General features: G+C 44.0%; 2 protein-coding genes across 3 annotated transcripts in view; both read right to left on the bottom strand.

Annotated features, from left to right (window-relative positions):
* Window positions 1-1,209, bottom strand: part of LOC307115611 (P2X purinoceptor 5-like) — a gene marked incomplete at its 5' end in the record, with an annotated part of 92,012 nt that extends 90,803 nt beyond the window's left edge. The window contains one exon of the mRNA XM_079798885.1: window positions 1,176-1,209. Within this exon, the coding sequence (XP_079655011.1) occupies window positions 1,176-1,209 (34 nt within the window). The remainder of the gene's footprint in view (window positions 1-1,175) is intronic.
* Window positions 1,210-2,202: 993 nt separating this feature from the next.
* NCBP3 (nuclear cap binding subunit 3) overlaps window positions 2,203-27,381 on the bottom strand; it is a 33,844-nt gene continuing 8,665 nt past the window's right edge. Inside the window, exons 4-14 of one of the 2 annotated variants that reach the window (XM_079798890.1) lie at window positions 24,915-25,040; window positions 22,609-22,737; window positions 22,308-22,381; window positions 21,521-21,611; window positions 18,905-19,004; window positions 18,515-18,618; window positions 16,435-16,729; window positions 14,737-14,891; window positions 12,482-12,637; window positions 11,423-11,585; window positions 2,203-10,956 (exon numbers count right to left, since the gene is read on the bottom strand). In XM_079798890.1, coding sequence (XP_079655016.1) covers window positions 10,848-10,956; window positions 11,423-11,585; window positions 12,482-12,637; window positions 14,737-14,891; window positions 16,435-16,729; window positions 18,515-18,618; window positions 18,905-19,004; window positions 21,521-21,611; window positions 22,308-22,381; window positions 22,609-22,737; window positions 24,915-25,040 — 1,502 coding nt within the window. In that variant the 3' untranslated portion in view covers window positions 2,203-10,847. Of the gene's footprint in view, window positions 10,957-11,422; window positions 11,586-12,481; window positions 12,638-14,736; window positions 14,892-16,434; window positions 16,730-18,514; window positions 18,619-18,904; window positions 19,005-21,520; window positions 21,630-22,307; window positions 22,382-22,608; window positions 22,738-24,914; window positions 25,041-27,381 lie in introns of both variants that reach the window. The other variant, XM_079798889.1, reaches the window with a different exon arrangement.

Raw genomic sequence — 27,381 nt, forward strand, 5'->3', positions numbered from 1 at the left:
ATCCTGGCCCCAACGTCGTAACAGGAAGGTGGCTCCCCCAACACATTCACCTGCCACACAGACACAACCCCAGTCTCTCGTCAGCACATTCTCACAGGGTCCTCCCCTCATCAGCGGAACCCCTGGCCTGTAGATGGGTGCTTTGCTGGGGGAAGGGAGGTCCCTGACGGTGCCTCCACTCTGAGAGCAAACTCGGCACAGACCCGAGCACCTGCCCAGAGTGGGTGCCATAGGGAGAGGGCCTGAGTGGGGACGGAGGCTGGGTGAGGAGGGAGGTTGGGTGGGGAGAGGGCCTGGGTGAGGAGGGCGGTTGAGTGGGGAGAGGGCCTGAGTGGGGAGGAAGGTTGGGTGGGGATGGAGTCTGGGTGAGGACGGAGGCTGGTTGGGGTGAGGCTGGGTGGGGACGGAGGCTGGGTGGGGAGGAAGGCTGGGTGGGGAGAGAGGCTGGGTGGGGAGGGAGGCTGAGTGAGGATGGAGGCTGGGTGGGGAGAGAGGCTCGGTGGGGATGGAGGCAGGGTGAGGATGAAGGCTGGGTGGGGATGGAGGCAGGGTGGGGATGGAGGCAGGGTGAGGAGGGAGGCTGGGTGAGGACGGAGGCTGGGTGGGGAGGGAGGCTGGGTGGGGAGAGAGGCTGGGTGGGGAGGGAGGCTGAGTGAGGAGAGAGGCTGGGTGGGGAGAGAGGCTGGGTGAGGATGGAGGCTGAGTGAGGAGAGAGGCTGGGTGGGGAGAGGCTGGGTGAGGAGGGAGGCTGGGTGAGGAGAGAGGCTGGGTGAGGACGGAGGCAGGGTGAGGACGGAGGTTGGGTGAGGAGGGAGGCTGGGTGGGGAGGAAGGCTGGGTGGGGAGGGAGGCTGAGTGAAGAGAGAGGCTGGGTGAGGACGGAGGCTGGGTGAGGAGGCTGGGTGGGGAGAGGGCCTGGGTGAGGAGGGAGGCTGCGTGGAGAAGGGACGGGGTAGCAGAGCTCTGGAGTCCGAAGCCACAGGCTGTCAGCACTGCCGACAGAGCCCCCATGTCCTCCAGAGGAAGCCGGGGGACCTAACCCTCGGAGGAAGAGCATCTCCCTGGGACAGTCTCACCCTTTCCCTAAGCCCTGGCTCTGACAGCCCATTAGACAGACGGCAGACAAGGCTGCACTGAGGGCGCAGCAGCCCCTTGGGCAGGGGTGAGAGAACTTACTGGTCACGCAGAGCAGTGTGTGGAAGAGCCACATCCTGGCTGAAGCTGAGGCGCGGAGTGGGCCCGGGCCTGGGCCAGCTCAGCTTCCCCTCCTCAGCGGGGCGCCAGGAGGCGGGGACAGACGCACAGACAGGCGAGGGCCCACAGGCAGACGGGCGTTTTCAAGCACACACAGGCGCTCCCACTGGTCCACGGCTGGTGGCCTGGCGTCCTCGGCTGTTGTGGCGGAGTCCTGGGAGCTGAGACACCTGTCACCCACGTTTCCTGAGACGGTGAGCTGAGCCGAGGCCTGGAAACAGCTCCGGGTGTCCTCAGCCAGGAGCAGTGCTCACCCGGCTGTTATCACCCATGTGAGTCCCAGCCCCTGCCCCAGACACACCACCAGGACACAGCCCGGCACGCCCTCAGGGCCTTGGCGAAGGCTCCCCGGGCAGTGATCACGGCCCCTGCACCAGGCCCACACTCCGGCCCGGGCCGCGGAGGGCCAGGTGAGGGGAAGATCCAGCGCCCTGGCTGAAATCACTTCCTCAATTCAGCTGTGGCTGCTCTTTACCAGTAAATCCTGGCCACAGCGCCCGATTACAGAGGTGGTTTACCAGAGCTCTGGGCTAGCAGAACGGCACCTGTAAAATCCCATCAGTCTCTCAGCACCCTGGCCCACCCCAGCACCCGGAGGACACCACAGGCAGCCTGCCGTCGCAGTTTAACGCCAACCCCCCCATCTGTCAGATTTTCCGTGCGACGTCTGTTGTGGAACAAAGCTTCTCTCGCCCCCCAGCGCCCCAGGCTGTCCCCCGACCCCTGCGGCAGTCACCAGCCACCAGCCACAGGTGGCAACTGAGCCCTGCCCTGTCACCAGTGCCACCAAGGACCGGACTTTTAAATTTCATTTAATTTTAATTAATTTACATTAAAAAAGGCAGGGGACTCGATGTCTCTTCTCACAGGAAAGACTGTATCTCGAGGGAGAGTACTCTGAAGTGTGGATATAAGTGTTAAAGCACAGAGGACAATGGTGTTGACTTAATGACGGTAAAAATCAATTTTATTTAGTTTCTCACATTAAAAGCTCGCTTTGCCAAAGTCTTGTAAAGTTTGATGACACTTACAACATTTTTGCATTGTCTGCCTTGGTCTGACCAAATACCTAGTAAGATAGTTCCCTGATGTTACATGTCTGTTACACAGATGACAATTCACCATCTTCACACCATATGCCATCGAACAGAGACGTTAAACAGCTCAGAAAGCAAAGCTCCAGGTCTGATGATCTCCCTCCCAGACCACGATGAAGACCAGCCCATCACAGCTCGGACCCCAATGTAGGGCATGCAGGAGGCAGCCAATCAATGATTCTCTCTCATCATTGATGATTCTATCTCTTTTTCCCTCTCCCTTCCTCTCTGAAATCAATACAAATATATTTTCAAAAAGAAAAAGGAGGACAAATGAAAACACAGCGGGAAACCCCATTATTGGAACGGCTGACAAAACTGAAACATGAACTACAGATTAGATACTACTGTAATGATTAGACAAAATTATACATTTATCAAATTACCCATGGCATAGGGGAGGCCTGGCCGGTGTCCACACCGCAGGGCGCAGTGACTCCCTCCCCACCCGCTCGGAGGGCCAGGGGCACCTGGCAGAGCCACTTTGGCCCGCTGCACACCGAGCCGGAGCAGACCAGCAGCAGGGCAGGCTGGGCCCAGGATGCAGCCTGCTCGAGACTTCTGGGAAGCAGGACTTCACATCTGGAGTGTGACCTCTGGGCACCGCAGGAGGCCAGCCGAGGTTGGTGCCTGGAGGCTGGACCACGCACAGGGCCATTTTCTGCATCTTTGGTGATGTCTAGAATGAGGTTTCATCCAAGCTTGCTGATGCCAGCATGGCAGAGCCCTAATCATGGGCACACACAGGGGCCCTTCAAACCCATCTGACAGCAGTCGCTATCCCCACAAACCCAATTTAAGGCCCCAAGGACTGTGTACAAACCTGGCTGTTCAGCAAGTACATACGTATCCAAAAGGAATGTGGCAATGACTTTAAACAAATGTTAGAGGGCCAACTCAAGGGATATTCTACAACACAAATGGACTGAACTCTTCAAAAGCATTAATATCATAAAAGACAAAGAAAGGATAAGAATTGTTCTAGATTAAAGAAGAATAAATGTAGTGTGTGACACTGGATTGGATCCTAGACCAAAAACAAACAAAAATTTGCTTTAAAAAACATTATTGATATAGCAAAATATACTATTCCTAGGAATGGTAACCAGAAAGTCAAGTCTCTGGTTATGGGCAGAAAGATGAGAGGTGAAGGGTATGACTGTGGAGAGTTATGCAAAAGGCATCAACTCTAGCTGAAATTTACTAGTATTTTCATTAAAAGCAGTGGGGCCCCGCTGGCGTGGCTCAGTGGTTGAGCGTCGACCTATGAACCAGGAGGTCACAGTTCAACTCTGGTCGAGGGCACATGCCCACATTGTGGCTCGGTCCCCAGTTTGGGGCATGCAGGAGGCAGCCAATCAATGATTCTCTCTCATCACTGATGATTCTATTTCTTTCTCCCCCTCCCTTCCTCTCTGAAATCAATAAAAATATATTTTAAAAAATAAAAACACAGTGGGAAACCACATTATTGGAACAGTTGACAAAATTGTAACATGAACTACAGATTAGATACTACGATACTGGTTAGATAAAATTATACATTTATCAAATTAAAATTTGATAACTATACTATATTCTCTCATAACTACGAGAGAATGTCTTTGTCCTCAGGAAATGTTCACTAAAATATTTAGGGAGTAAGGGACACAACTATGTAAGTAACCCTCAAATAATTCATGGTTCAGAGAGGGAAGAAGGGGGAGGGGCAGGGAAAGAATAAATGATAAAATGTGGCAAAATGTTCTTTATTCTACCCTTGAAACTATTCTGTAATTTCAAACGAAAAAGTTTTAGGCTGGAGGGGCCGTGTTCAGCATGACGTAAAAGGACTAGCCGTCTTGAGAGTCCAAGCACCAGGATGAGGGTGTTCCCACAGCCCTGCCTCAGAGCCCCAGCCTCAGGAAATGTTTCCAACTCCCTGCTTGCCTTCTGAGTCCTGGGAGAGCATTTGGAAGAGTGAGGATGTTACAGAGACCAGAGAGGACTGCAGTGGAGGCCAGGGCTGGCAAAGGGGGCTGGGGACGACTGAAGAGCAGCGGTCACCACCACTGTTGAACTTCGGGCACTCAATGGGAGCCGCAGGCTCAGTGTCCAGGGCCTTCCATGGAGCCCTCACCGGGTCCTCACAGCCACCCTGCTGGGTCATCCCATTTCACCGAGGGTGTTGGCTCAGAGAAGGTGGTGAAGGAACTTACCCAAGGCAAATGGCTAATAAGTGGCAGAGTTGGGACTCAAACAGGTCTATCTCCTCCAGACCGACTCTGAACCAGTAAAAGCTGGTGCCTTCAGACCCAAGGGTCTATCGTGAGCTATTAAAAAGCAGGGACCTCATTCCACAAACATACTGGGATCCTTGCATCCCTGGGTGCCATGCACTGAACTGTGCCCCCCTGAACCCCCACATTAATATGTTGAAATCATAACACCCAATTTGACTATATTTGGGGATATGGCCTTCAGGAGATATTTAAGGCCATAAAGGTAGGGCCCTAATCCAACAGGCTTAGAAGAGGAAGTGATCTCTCTCCCCAAGTGCAGGCAACAGGGAAAAGCCATGTGAGGACACATGAGAAGGCGGCTCTCTGTAAGCCAGGAAGAGAGGCCTCACCAGAACCCAACCATGCTGGCACCCTGATCTTGGCCTCCAGATTGTGAGAAAATCAATTTGTTGCTGAAGCCACCACGTCTATGGTAGTTTGCTATGGCAGCTCAAGCTAATATACTGGGCCACCTCCTAAAAAACCTCCCTTATAAATAAAACATTGAATGGTGTGTGCTGAGGAAGGGGAGCTTAGTGGAGAGGGAGCAAGAGAGAGGATCCTCTTGGCTTTTCATAACTGAGGGGCTGGGAGAGGGGAGTGGGGGTTGCACTTGAGTCATGGAACCAAGGGTCCAAGGTCTTAGACCTCTTGCTTGCCCCCACCTCCTTCCTGTCCAGCTTACAGTCCTGATGCTCCCTGGGAAAGTACAGCAAAGAGCTCACAACTCACATTAACACTAAAAGAAAACTGGAGATCCCTTCACGTGACAGATGGGGAACCTGAGGTCCCAAGAGGTGAAGGGACTTGCTTAGTCTTTTCCTGTCTGTACCTGGGACAAAGGGAGTGCCCTGGGCTCCAGCCCCAGCCGTAGCCTCCATACTATTTGACTCTCCCCAAACGACACTCTGCCTGAGCTAAGCGTGCTGCATCCTGCTCACAGGCCCCCTGAGGAACCCTTACCAATGACAAGGACGACACATCACAGGATTAAACACACAGCAACCCCAGGAAGAGATGGGAAGGCCACGTCTTCTCTCCTGCCAACTGTGGGGGCCTCGTGCCCTCACTAACCTACACCGGTCTAGGGCCTCTGGAATTGCTCAGACAAAACAACTACGGGCCCCAGGCAGGGGAAGACTGTGGTAGATTCAACACTACTCTGGAGTTTTACTTACACCACAGCAAAACCCCACTCCAATGCCTCACAACTCTTTGAAACAGGCTTGGTTGGAGTTGGCATTTCCCTAATTGCTCCTGGAACATCAAAAGTCTGTGAAATGTTCCTAAATTTCATTTTTTTTAAATGCTACAGTAGGTTTTCTCCTAAGACTTACTTTATAAACATGTAAGAAAAGTTCTAGGTTATTGAACTCAATAGTAATCTGCCTTGAAGTGTGCTATTCTCAAGATTATTAAAAAAATTTGGTCTCTTTAGTTCTTAAAAGAAAAAAATGGTTTAACTTCTAATTTACTTCATATTAGATAAGGTTTAAACGCAAATAATTATACATCAAGCTTATTTGTGCAGCAATTAATGAATCTGTGAAGCCACGAGTTGCTGTTAACTTTAACCCACGTAGTCTGTCGGCATTTCGCCGTAATTTTCAGAACGCTCCGCTCTGTGTGAGAGCTGGAATGCTGCTTGAGGCCAAGGGCTGCTGCGGAGAGAGCTGCTTCCTTTTGCCCTCTCTGGGCTGCCGTCCCGTTCCTCCCCAACAGGACCAGAGGCTAGGCCGTGCCAGCATGGGGTTCCGTCCACCTGCCCTCTTCCTGTCCCGCTCGCCTGCCTTCTTACCGACGTAATTCTCTAGCAAACTCTTCATAGAGCTGGGTAAGTTTCTGCTCAGCTATGGCCAGATCACCAAAATGGGAATTTTATCGAGGTTTTAATGAGATGTTTTTGTTATACAAGTATGTACTGCTGAGCAACCTTCCTTTTCTGCATCTGGTGGTCTTGACTGAAAGTAGACTGACGTGTAGACAAAGGCACCAGAGCTGAGTTAGGTTACCACAGTCCATTTACCAAACACTCTTTAGGCGCCGCTTACTCCGGCGTGTTGGGAGGACACAGAGGCGACAACAGGGAGACACCTGCTCACTGGGAGCTCACAGGCTGCAGGGACAGTAAAACAAAGACAAAGTGTGGTGGGTACAAGGCAGGAAAACAAGGACTAGCCAGGCCTCAGCGGAGGGAGCTGCTCCTGCAGTGGGGGTTGTGCACACCCAGCACCTGTCCGTGGGGGGCCTGTCAGGTGCCAGGCATGGTGCCAGGACTGGAGAAACCCCAGCAACAAGCCCGACATGTCCCTGCTCTCACGGAGCTTACAGTCTAGCGAAAAGACAAACCAGGAACAGGGAACTACAATCCAGTGTAGAGGTGGCAGCTCGGGAGCGGACAGAGATTTGGTATCACACACACACTTCACTTAGGCAAACACTATGGCATTTGTCCGGGAAAAGAGACAAGGAAAAAGGGAAATAATGTTAAGTCATTTGGCCCATTCGCCTGCCTTCCACTCACCCAGCAGAGGGCAGGAGGGCCGGTGGCGAGCTCAAGCTCTGCTGCTCCTGTGGCCTCTCAGCTCCCAAGCGCCTCTTCTCACCTGAGTGGGACTATGGCACCTGAAGAAGTCTTTCATAGAGCACGGCCCTAATAATCGCAGACCAGACACTTCACCTGCTCCACCAGAGGAACCGTGACCTGTTTCCACACGGACCTCCTGATGCTGGTCTTCAACACAGCACGTCCTCGGGGTTTCCAAGAGGAACTGTGATTACACGCAATGTTCCCCTAGGTACGATTTTCTACTCTAACCCTGGAGTGAGCCAAGACTTCCATGTGGCAGTACCGTGGGGCACAAAGCAGGGACCCAGACCCTGGCTCTGGGAGCTGCGGTAGCCTCATGGAGGGGCTGCTAAGTCCTTGAGCATGAGGGAAAAGAGAAGGCCAGGCAGGAGGGGACAGGGCCAGGTCAGTGCGGGAGGCAGCACTGAGCAGAGCCTGGAAGGCTGGGAAGATAGCGATGAGCCCAGGGAAGCAGTGAGCAGAGGGCAGGGGAGGGTAGGCCCACAGGCCAGAAACACTGCCAGAGACTAGGTCTTGACCAGCTGTGTGAGTATCGGAGGAGTTTGGGATTTATTCTAAGGGCAATGGTGATGCTTAGGAAAAGGTCTTCAGCAGAGAAATAACAGAAAGTTCATCCTGAAGCACATGAAAAGATAGCCGACATCTGTAGTCATCAGGGAAATGCAAATCAAAACCATAAGATACCAATTTATATCAGAAAATAAGTTGCTGTCAAAGATGTAGAAAAACTGGAACCCTTGTATATTGCTGGGGGGGCGGGGGGGGAGATGAAAAATGATGCAACCACTTGGGAAAACAGCCTGGAAGTTCTCCAAAAGGTTAAAGACAGAGTTATAATATGACCCAGCAATCCCACTTCTAGGTATACAACCCAAGAGTAATGAAAACATATGTCCACATAAAACTTGTACATAAATGTCCATAGGAGCACTATTCAGAATAGTCTCAAAGCAGAAACAACCCAAATGTCCATTAACAGGTGAATAGATAAATAAAATGTGGTACAGCCATAAAATGGAATATTATTCAGCAACAGAAGGAAATAAAGTCCTGATACATACTACAACATAGATGAAACTTGAAAATATGTTTAGTGAAAGAAGCCAGTCACAAATCATACTAAGTGTATGATTCCATTTATATGAAATGTGCAGAATAGGAAAATCCATAGCGACAGAAATAGTGGTTGCCGGTGGGGACAAGGAATGAGGAGTGACTGTTAATGGTACAAGTATTCTTTCTAGTGATGCAATATTCTAAAATTGAGTATGATGATGGTTGCACTTCTCTGGGACTATACAGAAAGACACTGACGTGTACAATACATAAATTATATATCAATAAACTGCTAACAACAAGAGTTCACCCTGGGTATGGCAGAATAGAGAAGGAAAGATGAGGCAGAGACCAGTGAGGAGCTGCTATGGAGATGGAGTGGGAGACAGTGGTTGAACTTCGGGGAGGGATTCAAGGAACTGAACTAGACGAGGCCAGATGAGGAGAGTTTACATCTGTGGAGCCTCTGTAAGTTCCCCTGGGTAGCTGGTACCTCTCCCAAGAGGTAGAGTGAGAAACAATGAGGTATCTAATTATCAAGCAGCATAAATGTATTTAAAATCTTGTACGTATAAAGACGAAGAGAAATATGAAAAGTGCGTAGTCCCGCTGGCCACATCCATGAAGAGTGCCACGCGTAAAAGCCCACTGAGCTCCTGCCAGGGGACTGTCCTGTCCATTCTCACTCCCAAACCCCAAAGGAAGCGCCTGAGCACTCGGGGCACGCCTAACATACTGCACAATCTGAGTATCTGAGTACAGGCTGGAGAGCAAGAGAGGCTGAGACCAATAACGTTCAGAAATACACTGAAAATCTTTTAAGATCCTTTCCTGGGTTCTGTGTGTTTGTGAGAATTGCCAAGCTGCTAAAGTGGGCACTTTTCTTGGTTAAATCGAAGACCCGGTTTTGACTACAAACCACCACTCACCTGAAAGTCTTCCCTGGTCTCTACCGGAGACCGGGGAGAACCAAACGGCCCTGGGACAGAGGAGCCTGCACCACTGCTGGGAAACGCAAAGGAAAACCTCGGAGGGGCCTTTTCTGAACACTCCAGAGACCTTGTCAGTTGGGGCCCTGACCACAAAGACTCTGTCCCACCCAGAGACTGGAATGGATGGGGTAAATCCCTGTCCACAACCTCATGCACAACCTCAGTTGACTCGTTGACCCTTGCCCCACCTGCAACAGAAACCAGTGCTGGCCAGCTTACTGCAGCCATAACTGGGGCAAAAAGTCAAATACCACGGAGACACACCAACAAAGCCAGAAGCTCTGGTTCCAGCCCATTCATTTGCTAAATGGGGAAACCAAGGCCCAGCTCGTGGAACACAGCGGGGTGGCGCCCAGGTCCCTGACTCTCAGGGCCTCGTATTTCTCACTCTATTTCTCACTCGATCAACTCCCAAACCCTCCTCCAGAACCTGGCTCTCAGTGTGCTTCAAAGAGCAAGAGGAGCTAAGAAGCCTCAGCAACCTTAGGTCTCACCTGGCAGAGAAGCCTAAACTCTCTCTTTCCTGGAATCCTATTAGGAAGGTGAAACGTATCATGGGCCTGTTGTTCTAATCTTTCTAAAGGGAGAGAAAAAAGCAGGTTAAGCAACAAAATACGGACACTGCAGGCTTTGCTGCAGCCCTCACGTCCCACAGCCCTTTACGTGATTAACAGCAGTGCTCTGCACTCGATCAGCTCTCCAGGGAACACTAATGAGCTCAGCCACAAGACGAGGAGGAGCTCTAGAATGCAGGGTTGCACCGGAACTGGGACGCTCCAGGCAGGTGGAGAGCTGTGACATCACAAAAGGGGCAAGGCTCACTATCCCTAACTCCCAAGTGCTGGTGAACTGAAGTGAAACAGCCTTTTTAAGCTGCAGAGGAATGCAAACATTAAATACTTCAAAATAAACATCAGACAGGAAAACAAATTAGTCTACTGCCTTTTAGTTAAAATAATCGAACTAAAACTAGAAATAAATGAACTAAAATTTCTATCACTACGTCATTTGCCAGTTTTGAGATGTCTCCAGGTGCCAGAAAAAAGGTCAATGCATTACTTCTAAAGGATAATGAACAACAAGACGCCATCTCGGAGGGGTGGGTGTTTTTCCTACAATGGCCAAAGGCAAGCTGAACTCTATGTACAACAGACAATACAATTAGGATCATTTAAAAATAATGAGACTCCTCTCTTTGCCTTCTTCCAAAGTATATAATATATATTTAACAGCACATTAGACACCACTTGAGCTTCCCTGGTAGCCAACAGGAAGTATTTTCACATATAAAAATTAAAAATTTAAACCTTAAATCATTAATATTTTTTAAACATAATACAGACTTAGAAATTGTTCAACATGACCCCATGACCCCACCCCTAGCACAAAAAAATCCATCCCAAATCCAGAAGTCACAGTTTTTGTTCCTAAAAATCCCCCAGTACTGAACTTGATCTTCACGGCAAGCCGACTGCTAACAAGAGGTCCCTAACAGGTCTCTCCAGGAGGAACGGAAGCACGACCGACGCTGTGTCTGTGATCTACCTGGGCAGCACTGGTGCACCTCTGAGGTCAGGTCCATGAGATTCGGCCCCACACTAGGGTCCTGGAAGAGTGAGCTGGCAGCTTCCCTCATCTTCCCCCTCGAAGGCTGTCCAATAAGCACCTGGGAATTGACTTTTCTTGGGAAAAGGGTGCTGGTAACAGCTGTCAGGGCCAAGGCAATAGTGAGAAGTTCAGTTCTCTGCTCTTTGGATGAACTGTGTAAAACATTTTTTTTTAAAAGACACAATGTTAAAAATATTAAGAAAAACATCTACAAAATCTGGAGGGCTGCCTTTTTCTCAAAGGGTAAAGCTTGTGGGGTGGTAGGAAAAAAAATTGAGGGCCCAGAACTATAACTCTGCAGCAAAAGATAGATAGATGCCCTTCAAACAGGTCACATTCTTAAGAGGTCTTGCTAAAGTAGCAAGAGCTGAGGGTGACTGTATGAGTAAAAGCGGGAGGGGCACCAACTCCTGCAGGGGAGGCTCCTACTGTGCACCCCACCCTGCGCAAGAATGTCAGGCTTTAGGGCAGCTGCCCTCGGCCCCAAGGGCATCAGGACTCTGCCTCTGAACCAGAGCTGCTTTCCCGACTAACTTCAATCTGGAGAGATGGTAAGTTATCTAACCGGCTCTTCTTTTGGCGAGACTGTTCTTTCTCCTTAATCAGAGCCCCCCATGCCCTTTGCAGCTCGGAGTCATCTTCCTCAGTGCCAGGAGCCCTATGATCCACTTTCTTCGTGTTCTTTTCTTTGGTCTTGGATGCAGATCCTAAGCGAGTCCATAAACTACCTGTTTGAATGAGAAAGCATTTTAGTTTTGGTACTCAATGCTGAGAAGCAGGGTAGTACTGAGGAAGCAGGGGTACTGCCGACACCTGATGAGCAGGAAACGGTGGTGGTGGGGGGAGGGCGGGGGAAGAGGGTCTGTGGCACTTGCAACCACTGTGCAGCCTTGCACAGGTAATCTCATCTCCCTGGCTGCAATCCCCTGCCTGCAAACTGAGGGATCTGGACCCAAGGGGAGATTCTCACAGCCAGGGAACATGTGCCTCCATGCTGAGCATATTAGCATCACCAGGGAGTCTGTGCTACACCTGCCCCATCCCTGGTCAAACTCACCACCCGGTGCACAGGTGCTTTCTGCCAGGAGTGGGCCATCCCCAGACCATCCCAGCTACAACGTTCTAAAAACTGATGGGCCTGCAACACTGCAAACTTTTAGCGATTCTGCCCATCCTCCATTAATTTTAAAAATATACTTTATCAATATCTAATAATAGAGAAATATGTGTTTAGAATTTCATAGTATAGCCGCACTATAAGGCAATTAAGTTTTATTTATAAAGAATATAACCATGTAGAAAAGTGACTATGTAAAACACTATATGAAAAGGTAGGATATGTATATGGACAAAGACTGGTATAGCATACATGAAACTAAAACGTATTTGTGCTAAACTGAAAGAACCAGAGATGGGTTTTTTTTTAATCTATTTACTAAAATTTCCATATTACTACCATTATTATTATTGTTGTTGTTATTATTACAATTATTATGGAAGAGAAAAAATATTTTTGGCACCTGCTATTTACTGTCTTCTGCTAACAATATATTTCAATGCTTCACCCATTGTCATTGCTCTTCTTACCCAATTCCCATCCCCATCAGTTTTAGGTGTTACCAACCTGATTTCTTCTCCCGAGTATCAGAATAGAGGCCTTTAATGTCTTGCTTGGGAACACCTAGCCTACTATGAACATCAGAAAAGGGTTCTCTCCGAACAACGGGGTTACAAGCCTTTTCTGGAGAATGTGGTCTTTTTCCTAATCGCTGGCGTATATCTAGGAAAAGAAAAGTACTACTGTTACCAAGTGTGTGTGCTTTGCTATCTGTACTGTCAACCTGAGGTCCTTAGAGGACCTGGTCCAGATCTCCCCGAGTGAGGACAAAGGGCCAACACACTCAAGCTTCTCAACATCTCTCTATGCCAGTGATTTTCTTTCTTTTTCCTTTTAAGTATATTTCTTAATTGATTTCAGAGAGGAAGGAAGAAGGAGAGATAGAAACATCAATGATGAGAGAGAATCATTAATCGGCTGCCTCCTGCACACCCCCCACTGGGGATCAAGCCTGCAACCCAGGCATGTGCCCTTGGTTGGAATCGAACCTGGGACCCTTCAGTCTGAAGGCCGATGCTCTATCCACTGAGCCAAGCTGGCTAGGGCTATGTCAGTGATTTTCAACCTTTTTCATCTCATGGCACATATAAGCTAATTACTAAAGTTCTGTGGCAGACCAAAAAAAGGTATAATTTTTATTCATCCACATGGGATAACATGTTGGCTGTTATCATTCTTTTATTTGACAATCTAAGAGAAAAGAGGTCAGTGCCCCTGACTAAATAGTCAGGTACTGCATGTTTTAAAAATTCTTGCGGCACACCGGTTGAAAATTGCTGCTGTATGTCATCTAGATTTCCTTAGGAAAATTCAGATGTAAAGGTTCCCAGTGGGCGGGGGGGTGGGGAGGGTGCTCAGCTGACTGCTCCAGAAAGGAGTTTCTGAGGCAGAATCAACTGTCTTTTTTTTTTTAAGTAGAACCAAGCAGACCAAATGATTTATAAATATTTTAGTTAACAAGCAGTATTGCAAAAGCCGAGGGCAGAAGCCACAATCTTTGAACATATAAGTACTCAATAAACTTATTACACTTAACAATATATGTAATGAGAGTGGTGTAAAACAAAGGATTAAGAGAAGATGTCCCATATCAAATTTGTTCTTCCTCTATACCCCCTCCCACCCCTGAAATCTGCCTTTCCTCCTGAGTTCCTTCTAACAGTAACACAATAACAGCAACAACAAAACCGCCTCTATTAGCAAGTCACTGTGCTGGGCTCTTCCCCACCTTGCTTATTCTCGGAGAGCAGCACCCATCATCCCAGTCCCTTTGGCCTGGGCCCCTGGCTTCTCTCCCTTTCCTCCCTCACATCCCAGTGCTGCACAAGGTTTGACATTCTTGTCCACTCTGTCTCTGTGGTCCCTGACCTAGTTCAGGCCTTTGTGAGTTACTTAACTCTATACCCTACCCCACTCTGCTCCTAAGTTATCTTTCTAAAATAGATATAAAATCAGGTTACTTCCTCAAAAAACTATATTTGCCAACTGAGATCCTATTCTCTCCCCACATTCTCTAAGAAGCTTTCCACAATTCTGCCAGAAGATCCAGCTTCCCTCTCTGCTATCATAGTCCACTGCTTACAGGACTATCAGAGCATTTCCTCCACTCTGCTTTTGGGGGAATGATCTGAATGTGTGCACTCGTGTGTCTCCATCAAAGTTCTAGGATGATTTTGCATCCCCTCTGAAGACTTCAAACACTCCCAGCACCTAGCCCAAGGCCTGGCACACAGCAGGCATGGCCAAGTATCCGATACATGCATGTCTAGTTCAAATTCTTAACCATTTCTACAACAATTTCTATTACCCTTACATATAAAAAAATACCAATGATTGTGAGTGTCAACCTATGAACCAGGTCACAGTTTGATTCCCAGTCAGGACACATGCCTAGGTTGCGGGCTTAATCCCCAGTGGGGGGCTTGCAGGAGGCAGACGATCAATGATTCTCTCTCATCATTGATGTTTCTATCTCTCTCCCCCTCTCTCTTCCTCTGAAGTCAATAAAAATATATTTTTAAAAATACCAATGACATACATAGTAAAATAATTGTTAGGTTCAAAAATACTGAAAGCTAGTATTGAATAGTTGGATTATTTTTCATGTCCTGAAATCGAATGCCTAACCCAAAATTTAGAAGTAATGAACCGAACAACTAAATCCATCCACAAATGACATCATTTAATCTAAAAACCTATCCCTGCCCATTTGCTTTCTGGAGCTCAGAATGAAGCCCAGAAACAGAACTGAACAACAATACCTGATTTAGTACTGCTGCCTGATGGCCGGGGACGTGTGTGCTGACGTTTTTCATCTAATAAATGTCGGACGTCTGCAAATTTCTCAGTTGGTAATTTGTTACCGATTCGGTGTTTGATATTGCTTGTTGATATAGTATCTGACCTCATGGAGTTCCTTATAAAAAAAAAAAAAAAAAAAGACACAGCTAACCAACTTCAACTATGGGACAATGCCCATGCAACAATCTCACATACTTCTCTGGAAACAATTAAAACCCAATCTAATCTAACATTCACTTACAAATACTACACACTGGTAATTCTTTATTTCCAAAAATCATGATCAGCCTGATGTAATGAGACCAGCCAGGTGAGCAGGTTCCAAGGTTTCCACACCTGATGTCTGTCAGCCATCACGAGCATGTAACTATGAGTCTCCTCCTCCTGGGACAAACACTGAGAGGCCTCTGCTCACCCAGGCTGTAGACAAGATACAACAGAGTCTGCAATCCCTTTCTTTAAGGGTCGACTTCTGTCAAAGACATCTGCTACCATGCTAGGAACCAGCATTATTTTGGCAGCATTTGTCCTTACAAAGTTCTGTGAAAACTAAAAATAAGGATGTGAACAAAGCCATACAAACCAGCTTGAATGGTTCCTTCCTTTCCCCAAATACACCACCAAGAACACTTAGAGAGAGCATCCCTAGATTCCAACCCTTCGAGTTATGCATATGCTATCTGCCCTCAGGAATATGCTCATCCTCATTCCCACTAGTCATCAAAGAAAAGCACATTAAAATAACTGGTTTTTTTTGCCCTGGCTGGTTGCTCAGTGGTTAGAGCATCGGCCTGTGGACCAAAGGGTCCCGGATTCAATTCCCGGTCAAGGGCACGTACCTTGGTTGCAAGTTCACCAGCCCAGGTAGGGCTCGTAAGGGAGCAACCAATCTATGTGTCTCTCTCATGTTGATGTTTCTCTCCTTCTCCCTTCCCTTCTCACTCTCTAGCAATCTATGGAAAAAATATCCTCGGTGAGGATTTAAAAAACAAACCAAAAAAAAAACCTATTTTTTTTTGGTCCATAAAATTAGCAAAAATTAGAAAATGATAATACCTAACATTGATGAGTATGTAGGTAACAGGTGGCAATGTGAGTGAATAAAACATTTCTGGAATGAAATTTCGCATATCATATTTTAAAACATATGCAATAATTGTAATTTAAAGAATTTATCTATTAGTGCGATACTAAGAAAATAGAAACCTAAGTGTCTATCAATTAGAGATTGGGTTAAATAAACCATGATACTTTCAATCAATGAAAAATTAGTGGATCTCTATAACATGTTAAATGGAAAAAGCATACTGCAAAACAATATAAATAGCATAATTTCACTTTTGTACAACTATGTCTATAATTTCTCCATGTGTTTGTGTATGCATGAAATTAGTGGGAAGGTTATTCACCCAGATGCTAACAGTCCTTGTCTCAGGAGAGGATGACTATACAAGTGATTTTCACCTTTTATGCTGTCTATAACAAGGATCTCTTCTTGTATATTTTGAGGAAAAATCAAACACTTTTATTCAAACTCTACAAAGGACTAAAATTAGAACAAATAAAGTGATTATAAGACTAAGAGAAATTAAAACGAAGTTAGTAATTAGTATTTAAAACCAAATTAAAAGCTAGCACTGACAGAAGAATAATCTTACCTAATATTTTTCAGCTGAGATTCCACTTCATCAGCATACATAGTCATCTTCATGCTTTTCTTTGGTGAAGGAGTGGAAATCATTTTCAGTTCTAGATCATAGTCCATTTCATCGGAGTCTGAGCTGCTGGCACTGGACCTCCTGGATGAGCTCCGCTCCCGGGTCTGCTTGAGAGCTGGGAGCTCCTCGTGGTACTCTACTACCACCCTGTCGTCGGCATCCATGTCCTGGTCCTCCTCCTCCTCCTCCTCCTCTTCCTCTTCTTCAATGGGTTCCTCAGGAACATTCACTAGTCCTAAGGAATTTTACCAAAAAACATTAGGAAAAACAATGACAAGTCTAATTTTCTATTTACTTCACTGACTTCTTTAAAAGAAAGGGCTCCCATGCCCAAGATTTTATTGACGCATTATCTATAACAGTGCCAATCTGGTTGCCATTCTGATACCTACAACAGAAGAATGGCTAGGTCAAGTATGATCTAGCAGCCCATGGATTATAAAATTATCTAAAATATAGTCAATTGCCATTATTCACAGATTCTATATTTTTGATTTTGCCAAATTTATTTCTAACTCCAAAATCAATGCTCGCAGTGCGCTCATGGTCATTAGTGGACACGTGCAGCGTGGTAGAATATGAGTCGCCACACATGCATCTTCCCAGCAGAGGTCAAACGAGGCAGTGCTTTCCTCTTGCTCATCTCACACTTAAGTGTCCTTTTGCAGTCTAGTGAGTGCCAAGTTTTTCACATTTCTGTGGTGTTTGTTGGTGATTTCACTATTTAGTAATGCCAAAACCGTCTAGTGTTCCTAAATGTAAGGAGGATGTAATGTGCCTTAAGAGGAGAGAAAAATATGTGTATTATATCAGCTTTGTTCAGGCATGAGTTATAGGGCTGTTGCCTGACTGTGAATTCATGCTTATGATTGTATTAAATGTATGTATTAAAATAAAGTGTCTTTAAACAGAAAGACAAGGTTATATATTGATCAGCTGACAAAATGGTATGACCAGATTCTCAATGGTTCAGTATTTGCTCCTTCAAGGATCACGGTGACTTTATAGACCATAATCACCATAAATAATGAAAATCAACTGTAACTTTAAAGTTCATGAAAAAACACATATAAATAGTGGAAGAAGCAGAATATAGAATATAGGTTTACAAAAATTATAATATTTATTATGAAACGAAAAAAATAGGAAAAATGTAAAATGCAGTCAGTATATTATAGTGCTAGAATTAGGGGCAATTCTCTTTTTAATATTTTTAATATAAATATGGAGATTGCATGATGAAAATATCTTAAATATCTTAATGTAACAGAAATTGGAAAAGTGTAACTGCATAAAATGCAAATTTCACATATACAATTTTCTATATACACATTAAATAAAAATGTATAGATGTGACCTCTCCCTGTCCTTGTTACAATGATAAATGTGTATGCATGTTATCCCATGTTTGTATGTTGACATAGCTAGTTCTAGTTCTACCAAGCATGTGGAAGATCCCACAGCTTAGGTTCAAAATAAAAAACAAATCTTTATAAAACATAATGAAAATGGTTCTTTTACAATAAGCAAAGAAAGAAAAAAAGAAAGACGAGAAGAGAAGAAAGGAAAAAAAACCCAAGTCATGTTATCCTATTTTTCTGGAGACATTCATGTGCACAAGCCAATACGCATAAAACTCTAGATATAGCAGCCTATTTTCATTTTCAGATAAAGGAACAATAAAATCAGCTCATCTGATAAAATATATTTTTTTAATTTTTTCATGCAGCTTTTGATATAAATAGGAAAAATCAGATTCCTAAGAATAGTTTTATTTTCATTTTCCCTATGTCACATTTGACCTTTTTTATTAGAACAGCTTTTATAAAATCATTTGACCTCTTTGTATGGGCAATTTAAAATTAATTGTGACTTGACTTACTTTCCTATATGTTGGCAGAGGGTGAGGGCAAGGAAGAGAGGATGATAAAGTTTGGAACCTTAAAAGACTGTATTAAGAATAAAAATATGATTTCGGGAGCCAAACATGTGTCTACCCAAGAGCTGAGCAGGCAACTACCGGAATGTCGATGTTTATAGGACGTCAAGCCAACATCATCCCCAATCATGGCTCTCTTCTTGATCACATCCCGCTGAATGCGACGGGAATGATATCTTCGCTTCCTGCAACATTGCCAAAATAAGCACATAATCAAAGACCAACAGGAAGGACCATGAAACCCACTGATTAATTTCAACTACACAATGACAAATGTCAGGTACTGAGACAGAGACATCTGAAATGAAACTGAAACTCAGTATTCTCACACCTTTTACCACAGTTAAGAATCTTGCACTCTTCCCTCTTGTCTTCCTTCGAGTCCACACATGGAGTTGACATTCCACTGCAGAATACCAACTAAAGGATTAAGCAAAGTTTAACTATTGTGTTTTATACTTTTGGACTCACCAAGAATTACTAAGAATTCCTTTCATGCCTCCGTAATTTGGATTCCCATATTTCATGTAATACTGACTTCTTCTGGCTGCTCCAAGTTCTTTTTTGTCATCTAAAAATTAATTACAACAGTTACCTAGGATTTCCTGTGGGTGTGAAAACAATGTGTTATAGTTAAAAATAAATAAGTAAAAAAGACTCTTTTGCATAGCTGGGATCAGGTCAGCACAATCAGCCAACAGAAGGGAAAGATGCACTGCAAACATTCCCTCTCTGTGTGCCCACTAAGGTAGAGTGTGTGTGTGGGGAAAGGACATGAGGGGGGAGCAAAGCAGAGATGAATGAGGTGAAGCAGCTGTCAAGGAGGAAATACTTCATAGTGGAAATACCACTATTAAACTCCAACAATACAAGACATAAGGTTCTAAGAAGCATGACAGAGCTTCAATCATTACAAGTGCTCAGGCATCAAATGGGCTTTTTAGAAAAGGTGGCATTTTCACTGCCTCCTGAAAGGTGATATTCATTTATTTTTTTTATAAATATATATATTTTTTATTTCAGAGAGGAAGGGAGAGGGAGAGAGAGATAGAAATATCAATGATGAGAGAGAATCATTCAACAGCTGCCTCCTGCACACCCCACACTGGGAATCAAGCCCACAACCCAGGCATATGACCCTTCAGTCCGCAGGCCAATGCTCTATTCACTGAGCCAAACTGGCTAGAGCTAATATTCATTTCTGAATCATAACATACCAATAACACAGAATCGGGATTAAAGAAGCAGACTATACATAATTCCATATATTTGATAAACCATTTTCTCCAGTTTATCGTGATTTCCTCAAAATGGTTTAAAGTACTATACATATATCTAGAATGCTCTCAACCACTCAAATCAGTAAATGCAGAGAAGATCCCTTTGTCAGGTTAAAAGGTCCATTAATAGGAAAGAAAGGTGGTCAGTGATCACACATACTTTTCATAATATAAAGGACTTGGACAGCTCTTTGGGCACTCACTGACTGCAAAGGACAAACCCCAATGTGAATGTATCAGTGCCATGGGTAAACTTAGTCACACAAACTAGTATGCCCCCCTACAAAAAAAACATGCCTGAGGAGAAACAGCTGGTTCCAGATCAGAGGCGGGGAAAATACAAGTTGGGTCTGGAAAAACAAGATGTTTTAGTGTGCCATAAAGAAAGTGGTCCAAGAATCATGGAGACATGTCAAAAGCACACAGCGGGAAGAGGCTCTACTGGCCAAATCCAAGACAATTCGTGAGTCAAGATAATGATAACAATGGATGATAACCCAATGAATAAAATAAAACTCCATGAGTCTAAACTGATATAAATAAGTAAATAAATAAATGGGTAAAAGGGAAAGCTCTTCCTTATAGCAGACTGCCAACTAATAAACGATGCAGTTAATAAGTCAATGGATGCTAAAGCTACTGCATGAAAGCTTGATGAGCAATAGGCTACTTACATAATCTCAAAGTATCTTCCCACAAATTTCAAAATCACAAATGGAAAAATAGAAACTTGACGGTTTAGAGAAACCTGGTGGTCATTACCTTAACCAAGTGATGAAAGGTACCATCCCCGGGTATGGGACAAGTATCATGTGCCTCCTGATATGAGGCACTGAAAACAACACATTATCACTTCTGTGGTATTCTTGCCTAAAATGCACAACCCAAATCAGAAAGAGACACGAGACAAAACCAAACCAAAGGGTTGTCTATAAAATAATGAGCCTTTCTCTTTAAGAAATGGTTCAGTCAAGGAAAACAGAGGAGCAGGTCCAGATCCAGGGAGACTGAGGAGACATGGATTACTTGAACACTCGCTCTGGAGTGGAACCCAGGTTAGGGGGGGAGTAATAAAAGGAAAGTTCAAATTTATTTGACAATTAGCATCGTTGTCATCATCAAAAACTGCTACACACAGCACTCACTGTGTGTCAGGCAGTTTAATGTACAGAATGAGGAATTCTTGGAACAACTAATGAAATCTGAATGTGGATTGTGGATTATTGTTTATTAATGCTAAATTTCTCGATTTTGATAAGTGTGCTCCATGTAAGACAAAGTCCTCATCCTTCAGGAATACATATTGAAGTATTCAAAAGTGAAGGGTCATTTCTAATTAACTGTCAAACAATTTAAAAGAAACTGTGTGGGGGTTTAATGTGCACCGAAAATCATTGTGTATAAAAAGCCTTACAAATTATTATAGGCTTGACTTAATTCCTTAGAGAATTAGACCTGAAGGGCACTATGAGCAATGTCCAAGAGGTTATTACTGTGATAAATTAAAATATACAATTTTAAAAGGTTTTCATGGTTCCGATGATAAATTGGCTGAAAAGTACATGGGCAAACCAGCTTTAACAGAAAATAACTTACTTTAGCCAGAAATCACAAAAGAATACAAATAGTTAATATTTACTTTCCAGGTCAGAAATTCCAACTCAGGCAGCAAGCCATCATTTCATAAGCACAAAATATTACAGTTTGAGATTACTTGATCTAACCTCTGATTCAAAAGAGAAGGATGACATTCAATAATAAATCACTTTGATTAATAATAAAAATCAATAGCAAATATCATATTTACCTTTTGTAGCAAATCTCATGAATAACTTATTTCCTTTAGCAAGTTTATTAGCTGGACGAAGATCGTTTCTTAGCAGAGACTCTTCTTCTACCTGAGATAATGTTTCCAACTTAAGAAAAAAGAGCATTTCAATATAAAAAAAATTAAAGCCATTTTCGCTTTTATTCAGCAGTTACCATTGATTAAGAAAGCATTCTGCCTTTAATAATACTCTCAGTATTACAGCACTAGGTTCTAAGTCAGAGGTCTTCCCTGACCACTTTGTCAAACAATGGTTTCCATCACTCTCTATCCACTTACCCTTCTTAATTTTCCTCATGGCAATTATCACTGCCTGACATTGTATTATATACCTGTGTATCTGTATTATCTGTCTTCCCCACTAGAATGTAGGCTCCAAGAGAGCAAAGACTTTGCTTGGCTTGAAGCTATATAATGTATCTTTTTATATGAATACACTTTAATTTTTCCAACAGTAGTACATAATCTGTTAGGAAATATGCCATTTCTTGCTTTTTCCTAATTTTACTTATTAGATAACACTTCAAAGTATTTCTTAACAAAATCATTTTCTCTTACAGAAGTGTGAGTACTATTCTAAGATCTCAAGATAAATCATGCATTATAATCACACAAACTTAAAAAGCAAGGGTCTGGTGCACCCTCAGAAAGTCTAGTGGTGAGAGCCAGAGGAAGAATGCAACTTAGGTCTTTAAGCTTTAAATAAAAACATAGCAAGCAGTTTTTTACAGTGAAACCTTACATATATATTTTCCCTATTACTAACCTCTACATCACTTGAGTTTTCATCTTCAACTTCTCCTTCTTCAGCCTCATCATCTGAACTGTCTTCCTGCTTGTCTAAAATGGAATGTGAGGGACAAGATAATCTTTAAAATAACTCCACCTCATATCATTTAAAAGTCCGATTATTTTCTCCATCTATTTACTAATGATCCAAAACATCAAAGCCTTTTTCAGAAACAACTAGTGATGAGATACTATATAACACTTTGCACAGAAACCCAAACCAACTGAGTAAATAATAGGACTTTCAGCCCAAAAGTTCCTTCTTTGTGTTCAGTTACCTTTTTTGCTTTTCTCAGATGACTTGTCCTCATTGGCATCCCTGCTTTTTATCTTATCCAGGTCCGGCAGAGAGCTCATATTGATAAGAGCTCGTGTGGCTGTCATTTCATCTAGCCAAACCACATTACCTAAAATAAAACATTATATCACATCCAAATGGTTAAGTTTCCTGAGAGCAGAAACTGCATCATATTCATTGTTAAATCTCATCTAGGTACAGATTGAGAGCAATAAATATACAAACCAACAAATGAAAAGAATAGGAAGTAGTAGTAAAACCTCTTTGATGAAACTGGCCTTAAGCTGAATTCCCCAACTGAGTTCCACAAAGTAATGGTCAAAAATTCCATGCAAAAGTGTTTACATAATAAAACTGCCTGGCACTTAGTGCTATGTGTTAGTTCTTAATGAGGATGATGATGATAATCTATAGTAATAAAAGGGTAATATGCTAATTAGAGTGGACGTCTTCCAGACGTCCCTCTGGACGTCCATCCGGTCAAAGCCACAACAGCTGTGAGGCCTGGGGCTCAGGCAGCCGTGGGCTCAGGCAGCCGCCACAGCCAGCAGTGGCAGCAGCAGTGGGGTGATGGGGGTGGCGCCTTCCCCTGATCAGTCCAGTTGCCTCCTGCAGAGGAAGGCCAGACTGAGGCATGGGGAGCGGGCCTAAGCCGTCAGTAGGACATCCCCTGAGGGCTCCCAGACTGTGAGAGGGGGCAGGCCAGGCTGAGAGGGACCCCCACCCCAATGCACGAATTTTTGTGCACCGGGCCTCTAGATATCAAATAAATGTGGATTGTCCTCTATACCACTGCCCCTCCAGGGAAGCCCTATGCTATTCCTTATCATCCAGACATGCTTTTAAATGATGCTCCCCCAATGATGATGGTACCATCATGGGATATATACAATGGAGACATAACAGACACTTGGCTTTGTAGCAACTAATTGAATTTGCTTCTTTAAGGAAAAGAATTTAGCCAAAAAGAAAAAAGTTTTTGAGAATTCTTATAAAAAAGAAACCTGTTTAACTATTGAAAATAGCATTTATATCTCAGTTTTGAGGTCTAAGAGTCTCACCTTTGTTACCGACACGCCATGTGGCCTTGGACAATTTACCTTCTCTGTTTCTCAGTTTCTTGGTTTCTGATGCACAATATGAGGTAGCTGAACTGGATAATTCTAAGGGTCTCTCCAACTGCAATATCACTTATCTAGTGTTAATCACTTAAACCAGTGGTTAGCAAACTAAAACCTGCAGGTCAAATCCAGCCCATCATCTGTCATTTATTTGTTTATATGTGTACCAGATTTATTTAGGTATAATTAATGTACAATAAACTACACATCCACTGCCTGTTTTTGTAAAATAAAGTTCTATAGAAAACAGCCAGGCTCATTCAAGTGCATACTGTCGATGGCTGCTCTCATGCTATTATGGCAGAGCTGAATAAATGACAGAGACTATATCACCTGCAAAGCCTAAAATATTTACAACCCAGTCCTTTATTAAAAAAAAAAAAAAAAAAAAAAAAGGTTTGGCAACCCTGATTTGGATAATGTAAGTTAAGGAAAAAGAAAACAGGACAAAAATATTTTACTCAGTCATGTTTCTTATTTCAATGAAAACATTGAATCAACATCTTTTAAAGAAAGCAGCCAGAAAAACCAGCTGCTATATAGGGTACAACCTGGTAGGCCAGCAAGCTAGCAGTAAGTGAAGCCAGACTAGAAATGAGTCAAGACAAAAAGCCAGTAGCGTGATCACCAGTCAGAACAGACTTGGAGTGGGGAGGCAAGTTAAAAATTACAGTTGGCTCACAAGTTAAACAGCTCACAGGCCTGGTAAAGTGGCAGGGTTTCTGATATAGTTCTAATTAGAGACACTGGGGCAGAGCCAGCCCCTGGATAATCAACTGTATGGCAAGTTGCAATGACAAAGTCTAAAGCCCTGAAAACACAGCCCTCAGCCCAAGTCTACACAGCTGGATCCACCCCTTTGTTGGGAAATTGTGGGAGTTCAAGAGGCCTTACTCGTGTATACTGGGCTCAGATGCCAGCAACCAGCTTCCTAAGCCCTGGTCACCACTCTGAGCTGACTTAGCATACTCATGGGGTATAATCTGGTAGACTAGTTAATGTATCTGGTTCTCATCTATGGGGATTTTTTTTCTCTTCTACACTAAGGGCAGAGGTTAGGCACAGACAAGTAGTCTGGGCCATAGTCATTCAACATCTGAGGTGGCAAGAAAATTTCAACATCATAAGCAAAAACATATTTAACAGAAAACTTGGGTATACTTACAGGAGGTATCATCCAACCATTCAATATGAGCCGGAGGATATTCTTTAAAATAGGAAAAGATATCCTGGGTACTCATCTCATCTACTCCGCAAATGTAGATTGTCTCCAGTCTCACTTTGGGGATTGCTAAAAACACAGGACACAGAAAAGATGATAGAATTTTCCCGCCCACTATTGCACATTCCACCTTATTACACAGTTCGGGTAACATGTGTTTAGAAAAGAAATATGCTGAAAGAGATGACATTTATTTTAAAAGAAAAGGAGAGATGACAGCAAGGTACACTATTTTGCTTTTTATCACAGACCAAACAGCATTAAATCAATTATTTAAGTCAGAAAAGGCTTTTTGGCTAAGAAAGATTGAACAATTAATGTTGATAAAATACACAATACCTCTCCCCAAATTAACCTGCAATTAAAGCAATACCAAATTCAATAGGCTTTTTCATTAAACTAGGCAAGCTGATTCTAAAATCTATATATATAAAAAAAGCCTAAGCAGCAAACGCTATTACACGCACTGACCACCAGGGGGCAGACACTCAAACCAGGAGCTGCAGAGCTGCAGTGACTTGGCAGCGGCGGTCCTTGGGTGACGCACCCCGAAACCAGAGAGGAGGGAGCCCGATTCCTCGTGGTGCTGCGCGATTCCACCGTCAGCCGTGGGTTATGTTGTTGCTGGGGCACTATAGGCCCCAAATCTGGTTTACTGCACACTTGTGTTTGTGTTCCACACCCTGCATGACAGCAACTTTGCAGAGTGCCCTCTCGCATTCCAGGACCCCTCAGGGGATGTCAGAGAGCCGGTTTCGGCCCGATCCCCACAGGCCAGGCCGAGGGATCCTGCTCACTCCACAGACACCAGGGAGGGACATGGGAGGCTGGCTCCAGGGTGTGTCCAGCCCATCTCACCCAGTCCTGCCCCGCCGGCCACCTTCTAATTAATTTCCTTTCAATGTGCACAAATCCGTGCACAGGGTCACCAGTTTTTAAATATTTAACAAAGAAAAATGTGGAACAGTTCAGGCCATTTCTGAAAAAGAAGAGATGCTGCCCCTGGATATAAAGCAAAGAAGGAAACTAGAGTAATGAAATCCTACAAATACTGATAAAATGACAGCTCAAAATAAAAACAAGCAAAGAACATGAGTAGACAATTCACACAACAGGAAATACAATAAATATATGAAAAGATGGCTTACCTCACAATCAGAAAAACACATACTAAAACAAGATACCACTTTTCAATTACTAGAATTTTTTTAAATTTATGTATTTTATTATCAATTGTTAGTAGGGTGGAGAAAAGAACCCCTCCCTCTGCTGGTGGGATTGAGAAGTGGCACAGCCACTCTGAAGGACAAATTGGAAGTGTCTGTTATAAATGTAATTTAGCACGTGACCTTTAGGCATAGTTACTTACTCCTCATGTGGGTTCATACAGTAGCTCACACAAAGATGTTTGTTTTGTCATTTTGAAGAGTAAAAGGTTTAAGCGGAGCCCACGTAGGTGTGGCCAGACTACCTGGTAAATCAGGTGATACCTTTCTGCCTGCCACCCAGATTATGAAGATGGAGATACTATTAAGACCTTTGAATCTCAGCAAGTCCTTACTAGTGACCAGCGGTGCAACAGTGAACAAAGGCCCAAATGAGACAGGTGTTCACAATGGACATCCAGGTTGGGAAACTGCAGGAGTCAGACCAGGGAGCGTTTTCAGTTCTTGGAGCTAAAAGCCATGAGTATGGATGAAAAAGGTCCCAAGGGAAGTAGAGAGGGAACAAACAACAGGAAGAGCTCCTGGAGACGGCAGAGAAAACAGACCAGGGAAAAATGTCTGAGGAAGACTTGTTGACCTGATAATGGGGTTTAATCATAAATAAGATAAGCAATAAATAAATACCTAAATAAATAAATACCAAAAGAACCGACAAAAATAAATACCAAGAGCATCATTGCACTGTTCTAACATTATAATGCTTTTATTACAAAAACAACACAACCCTGCAGAAATAGCTTAAAAGCAAAAGACAGTAAGGAATAAAATTTCTGGCCTCAGATGTCTTTATTTAAATTTTTTTTAAATTGATATTTAGAGAGAGGAAGGGAAAGGGAGATAGAAACATCAATGATGAGAGAGAATCATTGATGGGCTGCCTCCTGCACGCCCCCCACTAGGAATCGAGCCTGCAACCTGGGCATGTGCCCTGATTGAGAATCGAACTGTGACCTCCTGGTTTCATAGAGTGATGCTCAACCACTGAGCCATACCGGCTGGGCTTTATTTTAATGTACAGAGAATGGTCTACACATCTAGAAATGGGCAATGAACAGTCTTGTTCAAAAGAAGCAGGTATAGATACAAAAGCCATTATCACTACAAAGATAAACGTTTCAATGAGCTGGGAGAAAAGTTCATTCTCAAAAGAGAACCAAACCAACTGTGGCAAGATGCACTAGAGA

This window comes from Cnephaeus nilssonii, assembly GCF_951640355.1.
Source record: "Cnephaeus nilssonii genome assembly, chromosome: 19".
Taxonomy (NCBI): Eukaryota; Metazoa; Chordata; class Mammalia; order Chiroptera; family Vespertilionidae; genus Cnephaeus; species Cnephaeus nilssonii.